At 45.3% G+C, this 12275-nt stretch overlaps 1 protein-coding gene across 1 annotated transcript in view; it reads right to left on the reverse strand.

The window, feature by feature from the left end:
• Window positions 1-856: 856 nt before the first annotated feature.
• Window positions 857-12275, reverse strand: part of tafa3a (TAFA chemokine like family member 3a) — a 57214-nt gene continuing 45795 nt past the window's right edge. Inside the window, exons 3-5 of the mRNA XM_040204895.2 lie at window positions 6269-6418; window positions 5380-5504; window positions 857-1616 (exon numbers count right to left, since the gene is read on the reverse strand). Coding sequence (XP_040060829.1) covers window positions 1605-1616; window positions 5380-5504; window positions 6269-6418 — 287 coding nt within the window. The 3' untranslated portion in view covers window positions 857-1604. The remainder of the gene's footprint in view (window positions 1617-5379; window positions 5505-6268; window positions 6419-12275) is intronic.

Genomic DNA, 12275 nt, shown 5'->3' on the forward strand with positions numbered 1-12275 from the left:
CATGGAGCAGCCGGGGTTCGAACCGCCTCCCGGCGCACCCTCTCTACTCCACGTCGTCTCATATACATATATATATGAATGCCATGGTTTCTGTCCCCGGGGCCGGAAAGACGCATGCAGGTAAAATATAAATGCATCTTTCTCCTCGGAGGAACCCGCTTGGCTTCCGCAGGCACAGGGATGGAGCTGCATGCTGATGCCGGTAATGACGGCAACCACATCATGCCGTATACACACGTTAGAAATAGATGGACGGGCGTCTCACTTGCCGATGGTACACGCAGGTCCCAATGGCCGGGGCGGCCACTCGGGGGCGATATAATTATTTTCTATTGTGCTCCGATCTCGGGCCATTGTCCCTTTTTTTTTTGCCGAGCCTCCTGCTGCCCAGACGGATGGTTTATTTTCTCTAAGCTTCTAATGACACGCGCTAACGATCCTTTTGGGGGTTTCAAACGGCAACGGCCGCCTGGAAATCGTCACCCGCCTACCAATCATTGGTCGGCGATGGGCAGAATTGACTTAATACAACAAAAGAACAAAAGGCAGGCTTGGATGACGACCACATCTGGTTTTGGAAATGTATCAAATAGGATTAGGGGTTGTGTTTGGGTGAGAGCTAATTGTCACTCCCTCCTCCCTGGAACCAGAGTTTAGATTTTCCTCTTGTGTTTTTGAACATGGCCCATTTCTACATTTGCTGAATGTCACATTTTCAGTTCCAACAAAACCCTTCTCTTTTTTTTGTCAAACTATTTTCCTAAGCTGATTTGAAGTCTGAATAGCTCGAGCCCACACAGCATTTTAACCTGGCACATACAAAAGCCATTAACACACACCGTAAAAACCCCAGATATTCTTTGAGTTAGATTTATTGAGATAATATTGACATTTGTAATCGATGGTGGTCACCTGTTGAAAACAACAGATACCATTAAAACAATTTGGCAGACGTTAGCTGTGTTGAGCTTCCTTCGTTACATTTTTTCTGTGTTCTCATTGTCGCGTCATCGTTTTCAGTCTTTAAAAACAAGACTCGACATCTCAACAAACTTAAGAAAGCCAAACACTAGATTCAAATCAACAACAAAAAAAACAGAATCAGAAGAGACAGCTCTGCTCCGTAAGGCTAAAAGGAATGAAAATGCTTATGATCTCACACACATATGCATCATGAGTCCCGGGGCTCTTTGTGGCAAGAAAATAACACAAAAGTTTCACATCACGTGGTTTTGTTTAAGGGGCGTTTCTTTTTTTTTGGAGGGGAGGTGGGGTGTGAAACATAGTCTTTGAGTCAATAAATATCTTCATGGTTGAGTCTTCTAGTCCATAGGAATAAAACTATGTTACAAAGAGCGACCTGGTGGGCAGAGTTCAGAGACAGCGACGCTTGATGCTGGATCTAAAAGCCAGGAACACTTGTGGAAATGATGCTCTGGTCCTGGGCCGTTTCCTCCGTCCGTTGGGCGAGCTGTCCGTGATCGTCGCCCATGTCGGTCGCTGGTTTCCACAAATCCTCCAGAACACGTAAAATCCGAACGTCCCGCTCATGGTCAAAGAAACAAATGTCTGGTTTCAAACAAGGTGATCCTTGAAACCGAGGACTATCGTGTGACCTGTGAAGAAAGAGCAACAGAAAAAGAGCGGCAGGGATTAGACGAATGTATTGTCAGTGAAAACCAAGGACGTTGAAAACGGGATGAAAAGAGACGCATTAACGGTGACAAATAGGGGGAGTGCGACTAATAAACAGAGATATCTGACATGCAATGTGACAGACGCTGCTGAGGGAGGAGCTGAATAATCAAACTCAGTGCGCCTATTAGTTGAAACATCCCAAAAAATGAGGACAAGCCAGAAGTGGCTTTAATTACAACTCTCTAATTAGCTCATTGTTAGCGCGTTAACAAGATAACCCAAGATGGTAAACAGAGTGAACAATACCTGCTCAGCATTCGCATGGTGGCACTGTCTTTATTATAGCTTTCAGAGGTTAGCACTTAATCGTCTTTCGTCCATTGATTCGATAATTGATCATTTCAGCCCGGCTTTAAAAAGTCTGTCAGAAGTGTGACAGGTTCAAGGTGAGTGAGTTCTCAGCCCGTGTGGTTATAATTCAAACATCTGCGGCGTTTCGAAGCAGAAATGGGCCGCTGGAAGTCAGATGTACGGTAATGCAAATAACATAATGCTCAATGATTTATATGCAAACAGCCAATATATTTATTCATGACGACACACTGCAGGCGCTATTTTTTTTCTCGGGCGTTTTCATGAATTTTAATCTCAAGGATTGAAAGAAGCCGTTTTTTTTACCACACTCACTTTAAGCAGAACACTAAATATACACTCTTGTGGGTTTGCCCTTTGAAAGTAGAACACAAGTAACTTTTTTTCAGTGGCCCCTCTGATGTGAGAAGCACTGTGACACACAAACGCACAACACACAGATGAATAAACATGCACATAACTGTCATTCAATTAGCAGTTAGTTGGTTCCCACCAGTTGAACCAGCAAGGGGTTTACACACAATCACTCATCCAAGCAATACAACTCTAACGTTTTGTGGGAAGGCAGATTTTTATGCCAAGAGCTGCAGCCAAAGACACAGCGTCTCGCTGTTCTGGGAGCCACAATTTAATTTTCACTTTTATGAGACAATCCTCGGGAACCCGATGTGAGAGAGCATGTTGAGATGAGTTGGGTTTGCAGCAGCCGTCTTGTAGACAAACATTCATGCATTAAGAGGCGAATGTTTTTTGAGATTGCATTGTATTGTATTAATCGATATCGATAACATTGTTGTGTTGCTAACTTTATGACTTTCTCATTATAAAAGACTCTCTTGAAAATATAGTGAGGCATACAAATATGAACACGATTTTAATTGCAGGAGCTGCATTGAAACGGAATTCCACCTCACAAGGGAGAAGTACAAGACACGCAATTAACAATATATACATATCACAGCGGGGAGAAGCGTCTGAAGTCTTATCGAAGCAATTAGCGCGGCGTGGTGCTGTGAATGGTCACTGTGAGTAAACACACAAAGGGAAGAACAGAGGGCAGATCCTCAGGGTTTGATGCTCAAGCTGCTTCAGGGTGAAGGACCACCCTTGACTGGTCGGCCGTGAAATGTTTTTTTAATGTTACTCTAGATTTGAAGATTGTTGGTCAAACAAAACAACGCAAACATCGTCTCTAGAATGAAAAGAAAAAGACTCTCGCAACCAGTAACTTAAACTCATTGGTCGGTAGACTGAGAGTGCAAAGAAGTCTCTCACGCAGGAGAATTTCTGCCCATTTATTTATTTCAAGCAACGGCCTGTGCGATATTTGTTGGCACTCCGTGGAGGTGGAAGTGTCAGTGGACGGGGAGCCATTGAGGGATCGCTGCCACGGCACTAGCGACTCCTACCGGTCGGTTTGGACGGCATTGCGCAGCAGAGCGGCTTGAATCCGGGTAGATACTAATAAGTACACAGAGGCTATTGCTTTAGAAAATGCAAGGCTTGTTTCCACTGTTTCTTCCCCGTCAGACAGCTATCCATCACCAGCCCTCAACGCACCCCGAACAAGCACGGCAGCACCTGTCGAGTGGGACGATTCTGTGCTTCTCTTGATCTCTGATTGATAGGAAGTAAAAAGCCGGAGCTTCCAGGGTCATAATCCCTGACGTTACCAGCAGGAACATAAAAGTAGCTGCTCGTGGACGCGTAAAGAGCGAACAAACAACTTGTGAGCTGTGCGGGAAGGGAGCTTGCGGGGTGATGGGTTTCCTGATTTATTGGTGTGACTTCGTCATGAGGTGAACATCATCAATCTTTATCAAGCAAGCCACCGCCGGACATTACGGAGGAAATCATTTTTAGGACTGGGGGCGCGTACTGCAGCTGGGGTGTGGATTATGTATTCACTTTTTAGCATTGAAAAATTATAATTGTATGATTACTGTGATGATCAGTTTCTCATTTAAAGGGCACTCGGATTAAAGCAATTTCCACTTTTTTCATAGATATATGTGGTAATTTGATTTTTTTTTAAAGTAATGACCACAGTTACATTTAAAATGTTCATACATCAACCCTTTAAACTCAATGCATCCACAGATTGAAATGCAAATTGCTCGAGGTTTGCTTTAACAATTGAGCCTTTGCTAAGTCACGCCCCTGAAACGCAGACCGGCCTATCACAGCGCAGCATCTACCTGCTCAAGAGACCCTCGTTAGCTGAAGGGCTGAAGGGCGACGCTGCTGTTGCTTCAACTTGTGACTTGAAGAAAAGGTGATATATTTAATACATTTGTATCTACTATTCCAAACCGCTCACTACGCAGGATTCGTAGGTCATTACTTTTCTCAAAGGAAGCGCAGCCTGAGCTGAAGCTTCGACGCCGGCCGACCGGGAGGCCCGCGTACGGACGTCCTCCAGCGTGCGCAGGCGGCCCCTTGCTGCAGGAGGCAGCGGGGCCCATGAGCATGGAGCGACCCCCCCGCCCCCCCACCTCCCCCCCGCTGACTACCAAATCAAAAACGGAGTGGAGGTTGTAAAGGTTCTACTAGCCACCTGGACCCCTGCTTGTCTGCGCCTCTGTTTCTGCTTTCCCGCGGCTGTGTGAGAGGCCATGAATTATTAACCCGGCTAAAATAAAAAGCTCTCCTTCGTCCATGCCTCCTGAATAATGGAAGAGGCGGCTCAACTACAGGCGTTTGTTGAGTCAAACACTAGGATGTGATGGATGGCTCAGGGCCCGCTGCCCCCTCCCTCCCCCCACCCTCCCCCCCTTCCCTCCCACTTCCACCCACTTCAGGTTCTTCACACCCTAAAACCCAAACCACGCATCCGGATATCCTCTATTAATCTCGGGAACCCTTCAGCTTCTGCCCTCCTGTCCTGCCTCAGCACATCCTACTCAACAATGCGGCTTCCTGGGGGGGATTTCAGTTTGTTATTTGTTCGTATTTCTCCTGCCTTGCCTTTGTTTTTGCCTCTCGCTGGCACTTGTGATGTGACATACAAGCCCGACTGTTCAAAGGTGGCACCCGACTCTGACCCTTCATGCTTAAAGTTAACAGGGTGAGATGAAGACTCTGTTCCCCAGAGGCAATGTTTTCCAATCTGTACCAACGAACTCATTTGATTTCTACAAAGGTGATCATTGATAATTTTGATTTATTTTATCCAATTCCAACTTATTTTGTGGTATTATTCATCATATACGTTTCCAAACAAAAATCTCCTATACAGCTATCTTGTTTATTTCTAGTTCTTTTTATCTTTTCACTCCTCCATTATTCAGCTGTGATCGTTGGACACATTCACTCATAATAATACAAATTACTATGAATTATTGTACCAATTCTGTGAAGGAGACCCACCTTGGTTGTCTTAACTTTGTTTCCTGTACTGCAGCTCCACCCTTTGAGATCTGGCAGCACTTTACACTCTTCCCCGTCCATGCAGGGATGCATCTGGCACCACCACTTCTGCGCAACTATGGATGCTGTGAAGAGAACAAAAACGTTACAAAAAGGAGGGAGGAAGCTATCGAGAACACGCTGTTTCAAAGTGTAGCTCGTCCCCGCCCGGGCTCTTTCGGTCTCTATATACATCACAGGGATCGAAGAGCGCGTCTTTTAATTACTGACAGATAGTGGAGATCTGTCAGTCTCGCCCCGCTGTGTTCTCAGGTCTGAATTACAGGGAGTGGGTCACTGTGGAGCCAGCGTGAGGAAGGGTGGTGGGGGGTGTTAGTATGTGGGCGGGGTAACAAAGCGCGCCGCAGAGGGTTGCGCGTGCAGGTCAGCGGTGGCTCCGAGGGGAGGCCTCGCCCGGCGGGGGGGGCAGAGACGGCTTCCTGTGACATTTCTGAAGGGAAATAAGAGGCGTCAAATCTGAGGAAACCCCCCCCGTCGGAGCCGTTACGGTGAAAAGTGGAGGTAGGGATCGATTCACCTGTAAGCGAGGAGACCTTTGACATAATATTAAATGACCTGGCCTTCTGTTTACTCTGCTGAACGCAAGGTCTGATACCGTATTGCAAACAAGGGCAAAGGGGGCAAACGGATGAACTGGTGAGGGTTATAAAACCAGAAGACGGCCGGATCACAACGTCCTTTTTTTGTCTCGTTGCGTGCAGCGATTCTCTCCCACCAACACGCCCCGGGAGCATTGTGACGGGTTCCGACAGCGTTTGCCCCTCCTGTTCTACCCTCCCCAGGAGTTAGTCCCACACCGTTACCACAACTAATGAGAAGCCTGACCTACCGTCTACACAGGACGGAGCCGCTCTCGTTGTTCCCGCCACCTGTCCGGGGAAGCAGGAGCACTTGACGGTCTGGGATCTCTCTTCGATCTTGTTCTTGTTGCAGCATCGGTGAGCGGCAATCACCTCACAGGTTCCCGCTTTCACGTGAACTGGAAGCACAAACACACACCAATGTGAGAATGCACGTGACACCAGCAGCAATTCCATCGTGTCAGCAAACGGTGTCTGTGTCTTTCCTTTTCTGTACCCGGGTGTCTTCACACATATGTCTCGAGCTCAAGCATCAGCATGGAAGTGCGAATGCTAATAACCTTAACCAACCAATTTCTTAGGTCGGCACCGCTTACAGGTAGTGTGGCCGAGGGAAGTCTCGGTATTCTCTCAGCACATCCAGAGGCTACTTTAAAAACCAAGGTCACCCCCCCCACGCCTCCCCCACCGGGTGGACGAGCCTGACTTTGAACCCCGGTGCAGCGCCGCCTGCCTGCCCACGTGTCCTTGAGCAACATACGTAATCCGCTGACCCTGCACGCCAACCGGAGGATGGGAAAGATAATTTCTCTATTGGGATGAGACTCATTTACTAAATGGTAATATAACATCAAAAACACGTATACTTCTAGAAAATGACTTGATTAACATCACTTAACAGCTTATTTACTTGGGGAAAGACAATATCAGTCACAAGGGCGTTGATTTCACTCCCATTAAGACGGGTCAAACATCAATGCTGCTCTCTGTTTTATATTCATTACTTTTCTGCATAGACTCATCGCTGTCGTGAGCATGTTGGTGTATTTACACGAAACAATCAGGCTGAAAAAAGGCATTTGGAAAGTTTTGACATTCCTTTCAGATAAGCCTTAATTATTCCCGTAAAGATTTTCACTTTGCAACTTGACTTGAAAATGGATTGCAGCGAGCTCCCATCTTCCCATTAGCAAGCAATCCCGAAATCTCATCTACAACATTAAAAACATTTTGCTTCCAATCAATAAGGTGCTATTCACATTCCCGCTAAAGGCAAGACAACAATCGCAGATTGAGTGCTTTTGACCGAGCAGAAACTTACTGATGCAAAAAACAGGCTCACGCCCTTGATGTGATTATCGTTAAGCCACTAGGCGGGCGATCAAAGTTCATTTCAAAAGTTGGGATAGGTTGAATAGAATATTCAAACTTTGTTTAAGAGATAGATGCGCGCGGACAATGGCCAATCAAAAGAGGTGCGATGAGCAAAGGCGATCGTTGTAAACAACCTGATTACCCAGAAGGCGCCATCGATAACTGTGACCGGCCAGCATTACAAATCAGAAAGACAGCAGCGCGAACCCCAGCAGCCTGAATTCCATTTTGAATTAGCTGTCAAAAATAGATAGTGTCAAAGGAAAGATGTCACACTGGAAGCCTTTAAAACGTCCTCCACCCTGTCCGCTAGTCCTGCACCAACGATCGGCCCGGCTGGGCGTAGTTTTGCTGTCCGTTCGCCCACCCGACTGTGATTAGGAGAAGAGGAGGGAAAGCCGCGGAGCTCATTAAGGTGCAGCAAGCGGCTGTCCGGGTGCCGCCCGCCTGGAAAGATGCCGCTGATTAAAACCGGAGCCGCTGGCCGAGGTCGCTGACTCTGAGCCCCGGACGCCGTAACGCCAGGCGGAGTGTAGCCGAGGGGCCGTGAGGTCAGAGGGCACAGCGCGGTGGTCAGACGCAGCTGGTAACGATCCACGTGAGGGGGAACAAACTTGGGAAAGAACGAATGCACCACGCTCTTGATTTGGAAATGGAAAATATCAAACAGATATAAGAACATTTTAAAGCATTAAGGAGTTTTGGGGAAACACACATTAGTTCTGATTTCACTCTGTTCAAGCCACGGCCATGAGATAGTTAGCTTAGTTTAGCATAATCCAGTAAAACACATCCGTACAAATTAAACATAATATTTCCGGATAGGTGTTTTTTCACATAAGTTCCCAATACTCCCACAGACACACATTTGTCAAATGTTATTAATTATAGCAAATTTTTCCAAGAGGGAATTTATTTGTTTCTAAATGTGTAAAGGGAGCTTTAAAAATAGGAATACGCATACTAACCCTCCCCCTTCTTTATATCATTATATAAATCCTCCTTTAACTGTATCATATTTGTTTTAGATTGTAATGCATATTTTGTATTTGAGAATTTGTATCATTCTTCATCTGTGTTCTGATGTGAACTGGTAGACTACTAAAGTAGCTCTTAAAAAAAAAAAATATTCAGTTGCCACAAAAAAAAGAAAAACGTAATCGTAGAGGCATTTTAGTGCCAAGAACATTTTATGAATAATTTAACATGTATTCATTATTTAGAAAACCCTTTGGGCACATTTGACACAAACAGAGGTGTATATATTACTTATGTTTACGTCCTTTCAGTCAAGCACACATGCATGAACACAGCTGCAGCTCCGAGCTGTCAGGAGGTCGCTGTTTTGCTCAAGGACACGTAGACGTCGGTTGGGGCAACATTGAGCCTCTGATTGTAAAACGGCCTGACCGACCACCAGGGTCACCCTGTCACCCCGTTCACAGCACAAATTATGCTCCTTACACAGTATCAAAGGGGGCAACTGAGTGTGAGAGTCGTGAAGTGCAACATACAGAAAGGCTGCCTGTGCTCCGTGCGTGTGTGCGAGCATGTGTGTGTGTGTGTACGTGTGTGTGTGTGTGTGTGTGTGTGTGTGTGTGTGTGTGTGTGTGAATGGCTCACAACACCTGTGATCAATACATTTCTATTAAAGCACTTAGGACTGTCATCACTTAGAATCAGCAGGCAGCGACGCTAGCGAGAGGGAGAGATGAGAGACAAAGAGAGGTGAAGGGACAGGCGCCACTAATGAGAACTGGCATTAGGCCCGACTCCTCGGCCGATCAATACCACTCCGAGGCAGAGCACTCCATCGACCCCTGATTGATAAATTCCAAAATGCCACCAGAACTCGCACAGAGCTGGAAAAAAAAGGATAAAAAAATCACCTTGTTCTTCCCTTGTCTTTAAACATTGAAATGACTGTATATCTGCTGTACACCCGTTATATCTGTTTCTGGGTGTCATATCTATTTGTTTTAGAGGTTTGTCTCCGACCATCAAAGGATTGTTGTCACATTTAGTGTTTATGTTTTTTGGGTTTTTTTTGGTCACAAATATCACATTTTCTTATTTGTGTTTGCATCAGCTAAATCGTATTAGTTAAGAAAACACAAGTTCAGTTGCAAACATACATTTCTCGCATTTAATATGGCGACATTCGCGCAGCTGCTATTTAAAACCGTCACAGCTGCGAAGTGCGAAGACAAAAAAACAACAAGGCAATTCAAAGGAAATGGTGTGAAGAAAAATCTGAAATAACTAAGCTTACGTGCTCTTCTTCAGAGAGCAGCTTCCTCCCTCTTTTTCCCCCCTTCCTTGTGTGATGTCAAGGGACTACAACTCGCGAGGACAAATGCAATAATAAAAAAAATTAAAAAACGAAAGCTCCACTCAGCAAGTGGCGATTCTACTGAATTGATGTGTTTCTGACAGTTATTCATGACCGTGCTGTGTTTAAGTTACTGTGCGTTGGTACGTTGTGAGCAGTGCGGGACGGCAAAAAGGAGGAATAACAAACCTGTCACAACGCTACTACTACTATTAAGACTTTGCAGGGTGTGAATCCCCTGACAGATGAAAAAAGACAAATTGATGGATGCACTCTCGTTCTAATTTGCATAATTTGGCGGACGCACGACTCTCTTTGACACCATATCATGTTTTCAATGCGGCGGTTTACTAAGGCAGGAGAAGGGCAGAGTGAAGGAGAACCATGGCATCATTTAATACCTTTATGGGTACATGTATACTTTTACGTTGATTGATTTTTGACATTCGCATTGATTTGTGTCTCTCAAACTCGTCGGCACACACGGCGTAAAGAGCTTTCCTGTTGTCCTCATCAAAGAACCATTGGTGCGAGTAAGAACGAAGCCACGGGTTGCCTTCAGTACGTTCAAACAATTGATCTAACCTGCAGGCAGGGAGGCATCAAGAACAACACACTGCTCCAACTGTCAGCCGCGTGACTGGCCGGATCATCCTCAGCTGGCCAGTCGAGCACAAGATACAGTAATAGAAGCACAGCGGGGGAAGTGTCAGGGAAACACAAGCACGGCGTCGGTTTGAATGCCGACAGGGAACAACAAGCCGAAATCTGAAATGAATCACGTGTCGAACGTCATATATGTCAGCGTGACACTTCAAGCATTCTGTTTTCTGAAAGTACACAAGTCCTGAAAAGAGTCACTAACATGATGCATGGATTCCTGGAATAGATTTATTTTCTCTGTGTAACAATTTTGGGTAACATCCTTTTCAAAACCCATCGTTCCTTTCCACTTTATATTTCCGCCGCAAAGTAAATCAGGACTGACGACATTTTACACTATATGCTGCCACTGGCAGAATGATTTAAGAAATAAATAAGCGATGAGGATGAGTATGGCGGCTCAGTTGCAAGGTGCAGGAGTGCAAACATCATTAAAGTTGACTTTTTCTTTCTCGCTCTCATGCTGCTATACAGCCAGAACCTCTGAGAGAAATTATTTTCAGTACTTTTTTAACAGGTACACCCTGAGAAACCCAATCAACACTTCTCAACAGCGGTAAATGTGCTATTTCACAGATGACTTTGGAGCTGCAGGCAAATGTTGCCTTCCTGGAAATGATTAACTAATTGTAGGTAAATGTCTGTCTGAATAGACGTGGGACCAGGGAGCGAGGGAAGTCCAAAAATGACGACGGAAAAGACAATCATCAATTAAACACATAATCGTCACCAGGCGGTTGCCAGGCAACCGGCAAAGACTGCATAGGGTTTGACACAAAAGCCCCCAAATAAACACAAATAAAAGCTAAGCGGAACAGATGCATTAAATATAGATCAGTGTCATCAGACTTGGAAAGTCCTCATAATAGATCAGTATCAAAGGTACATTCACGACTTCTGAATTTGTAAGAAAACACCCAAGTTCATCTAGAATAACAAGTTATATCTCAGGAATGTTTAATTCATCATAAAATACGGAATTGCCTCTCCTCTTGTCTCCAAGGTGCTCGGTGGACACACACGTTTGAACTACCAAACGGGAACAGACACAAGGTCTTGAATGTCGATGACTTGTTACACAACCCTCAAACATCCAGACAGGGCAGCTGAATGGTCGTCTCCTCCGCCGGAAGAAAAACACCAACTCTGAAGAGGGCAGAATGTCTTCTTTTAATGACTTCATTTCAAACCACGGAGGAATGAATAGGCAGTGAATCACGGACATGATTTATATCATTATCAGCGCTGTACGCTGAAGTACATCTTAACGCCTTAACCAGTGAGCGGAGCTTGTATAAAGGAACGTAATTACTGAAGGAGAGCTCAATCGTTTCATAATCAAACCACTTACACAGCCATTTACAGTCCCTTGTAAAAGACGCGCTCATCGAAAACCTGGTCGTCTAAACACCAGAAATCACACGAGCACTTTAAAGCTTTTGGTAAGCGATCACTTTCATGGGGCCGAAAACTTGATCGACCACCCCGTTGATTTGAGACTTAAGCTTAAACATCCGCCCGACAGGAAACAAAGGTGTTTTTTCCACTGAGGCGTGACGCAACGATTTCACCACATAAAGACATCCGAGGTGTATTTTCTGTTTCAATCCCAGCTTTATGTGCAGAGGCAGATCAAAAAACGCAAAAAAAAAAAAAAACAGCCACATCCTGGCCAGGGGGCCCGGACTGCAGAAACAGCAGCAGCCATAAAGACAGAGGTTGCAGGCCATAAAACGGAGACGGCTTATGAATTAGTAATGATTCAAATAAAGCTCTTTGCTCCTCATCACGTTCGGCACGCTTTTTGGCTGACTCAAAAAAAAACACAACTAACTGCAGCATCTTTTCCGGGTACAACTGAGCCTGTGCTGCTTCAGGAACACGGC

The sequence above is a fragment of the Gasterosteus aculeatus genome, chromosome 17 (genome assembly GCF_964276395.1).
Source record: "Gasterosteus aculeatus chromosome 17, fGasAcu3.hap1.1, whole genome shotgun sequence".
NCBI lineage: Eukaryota > Metazoa > Chordata > Actinopteri > Perciformes > Gasterosteidae > Gasterosteus > Gasterosteus aculeatus.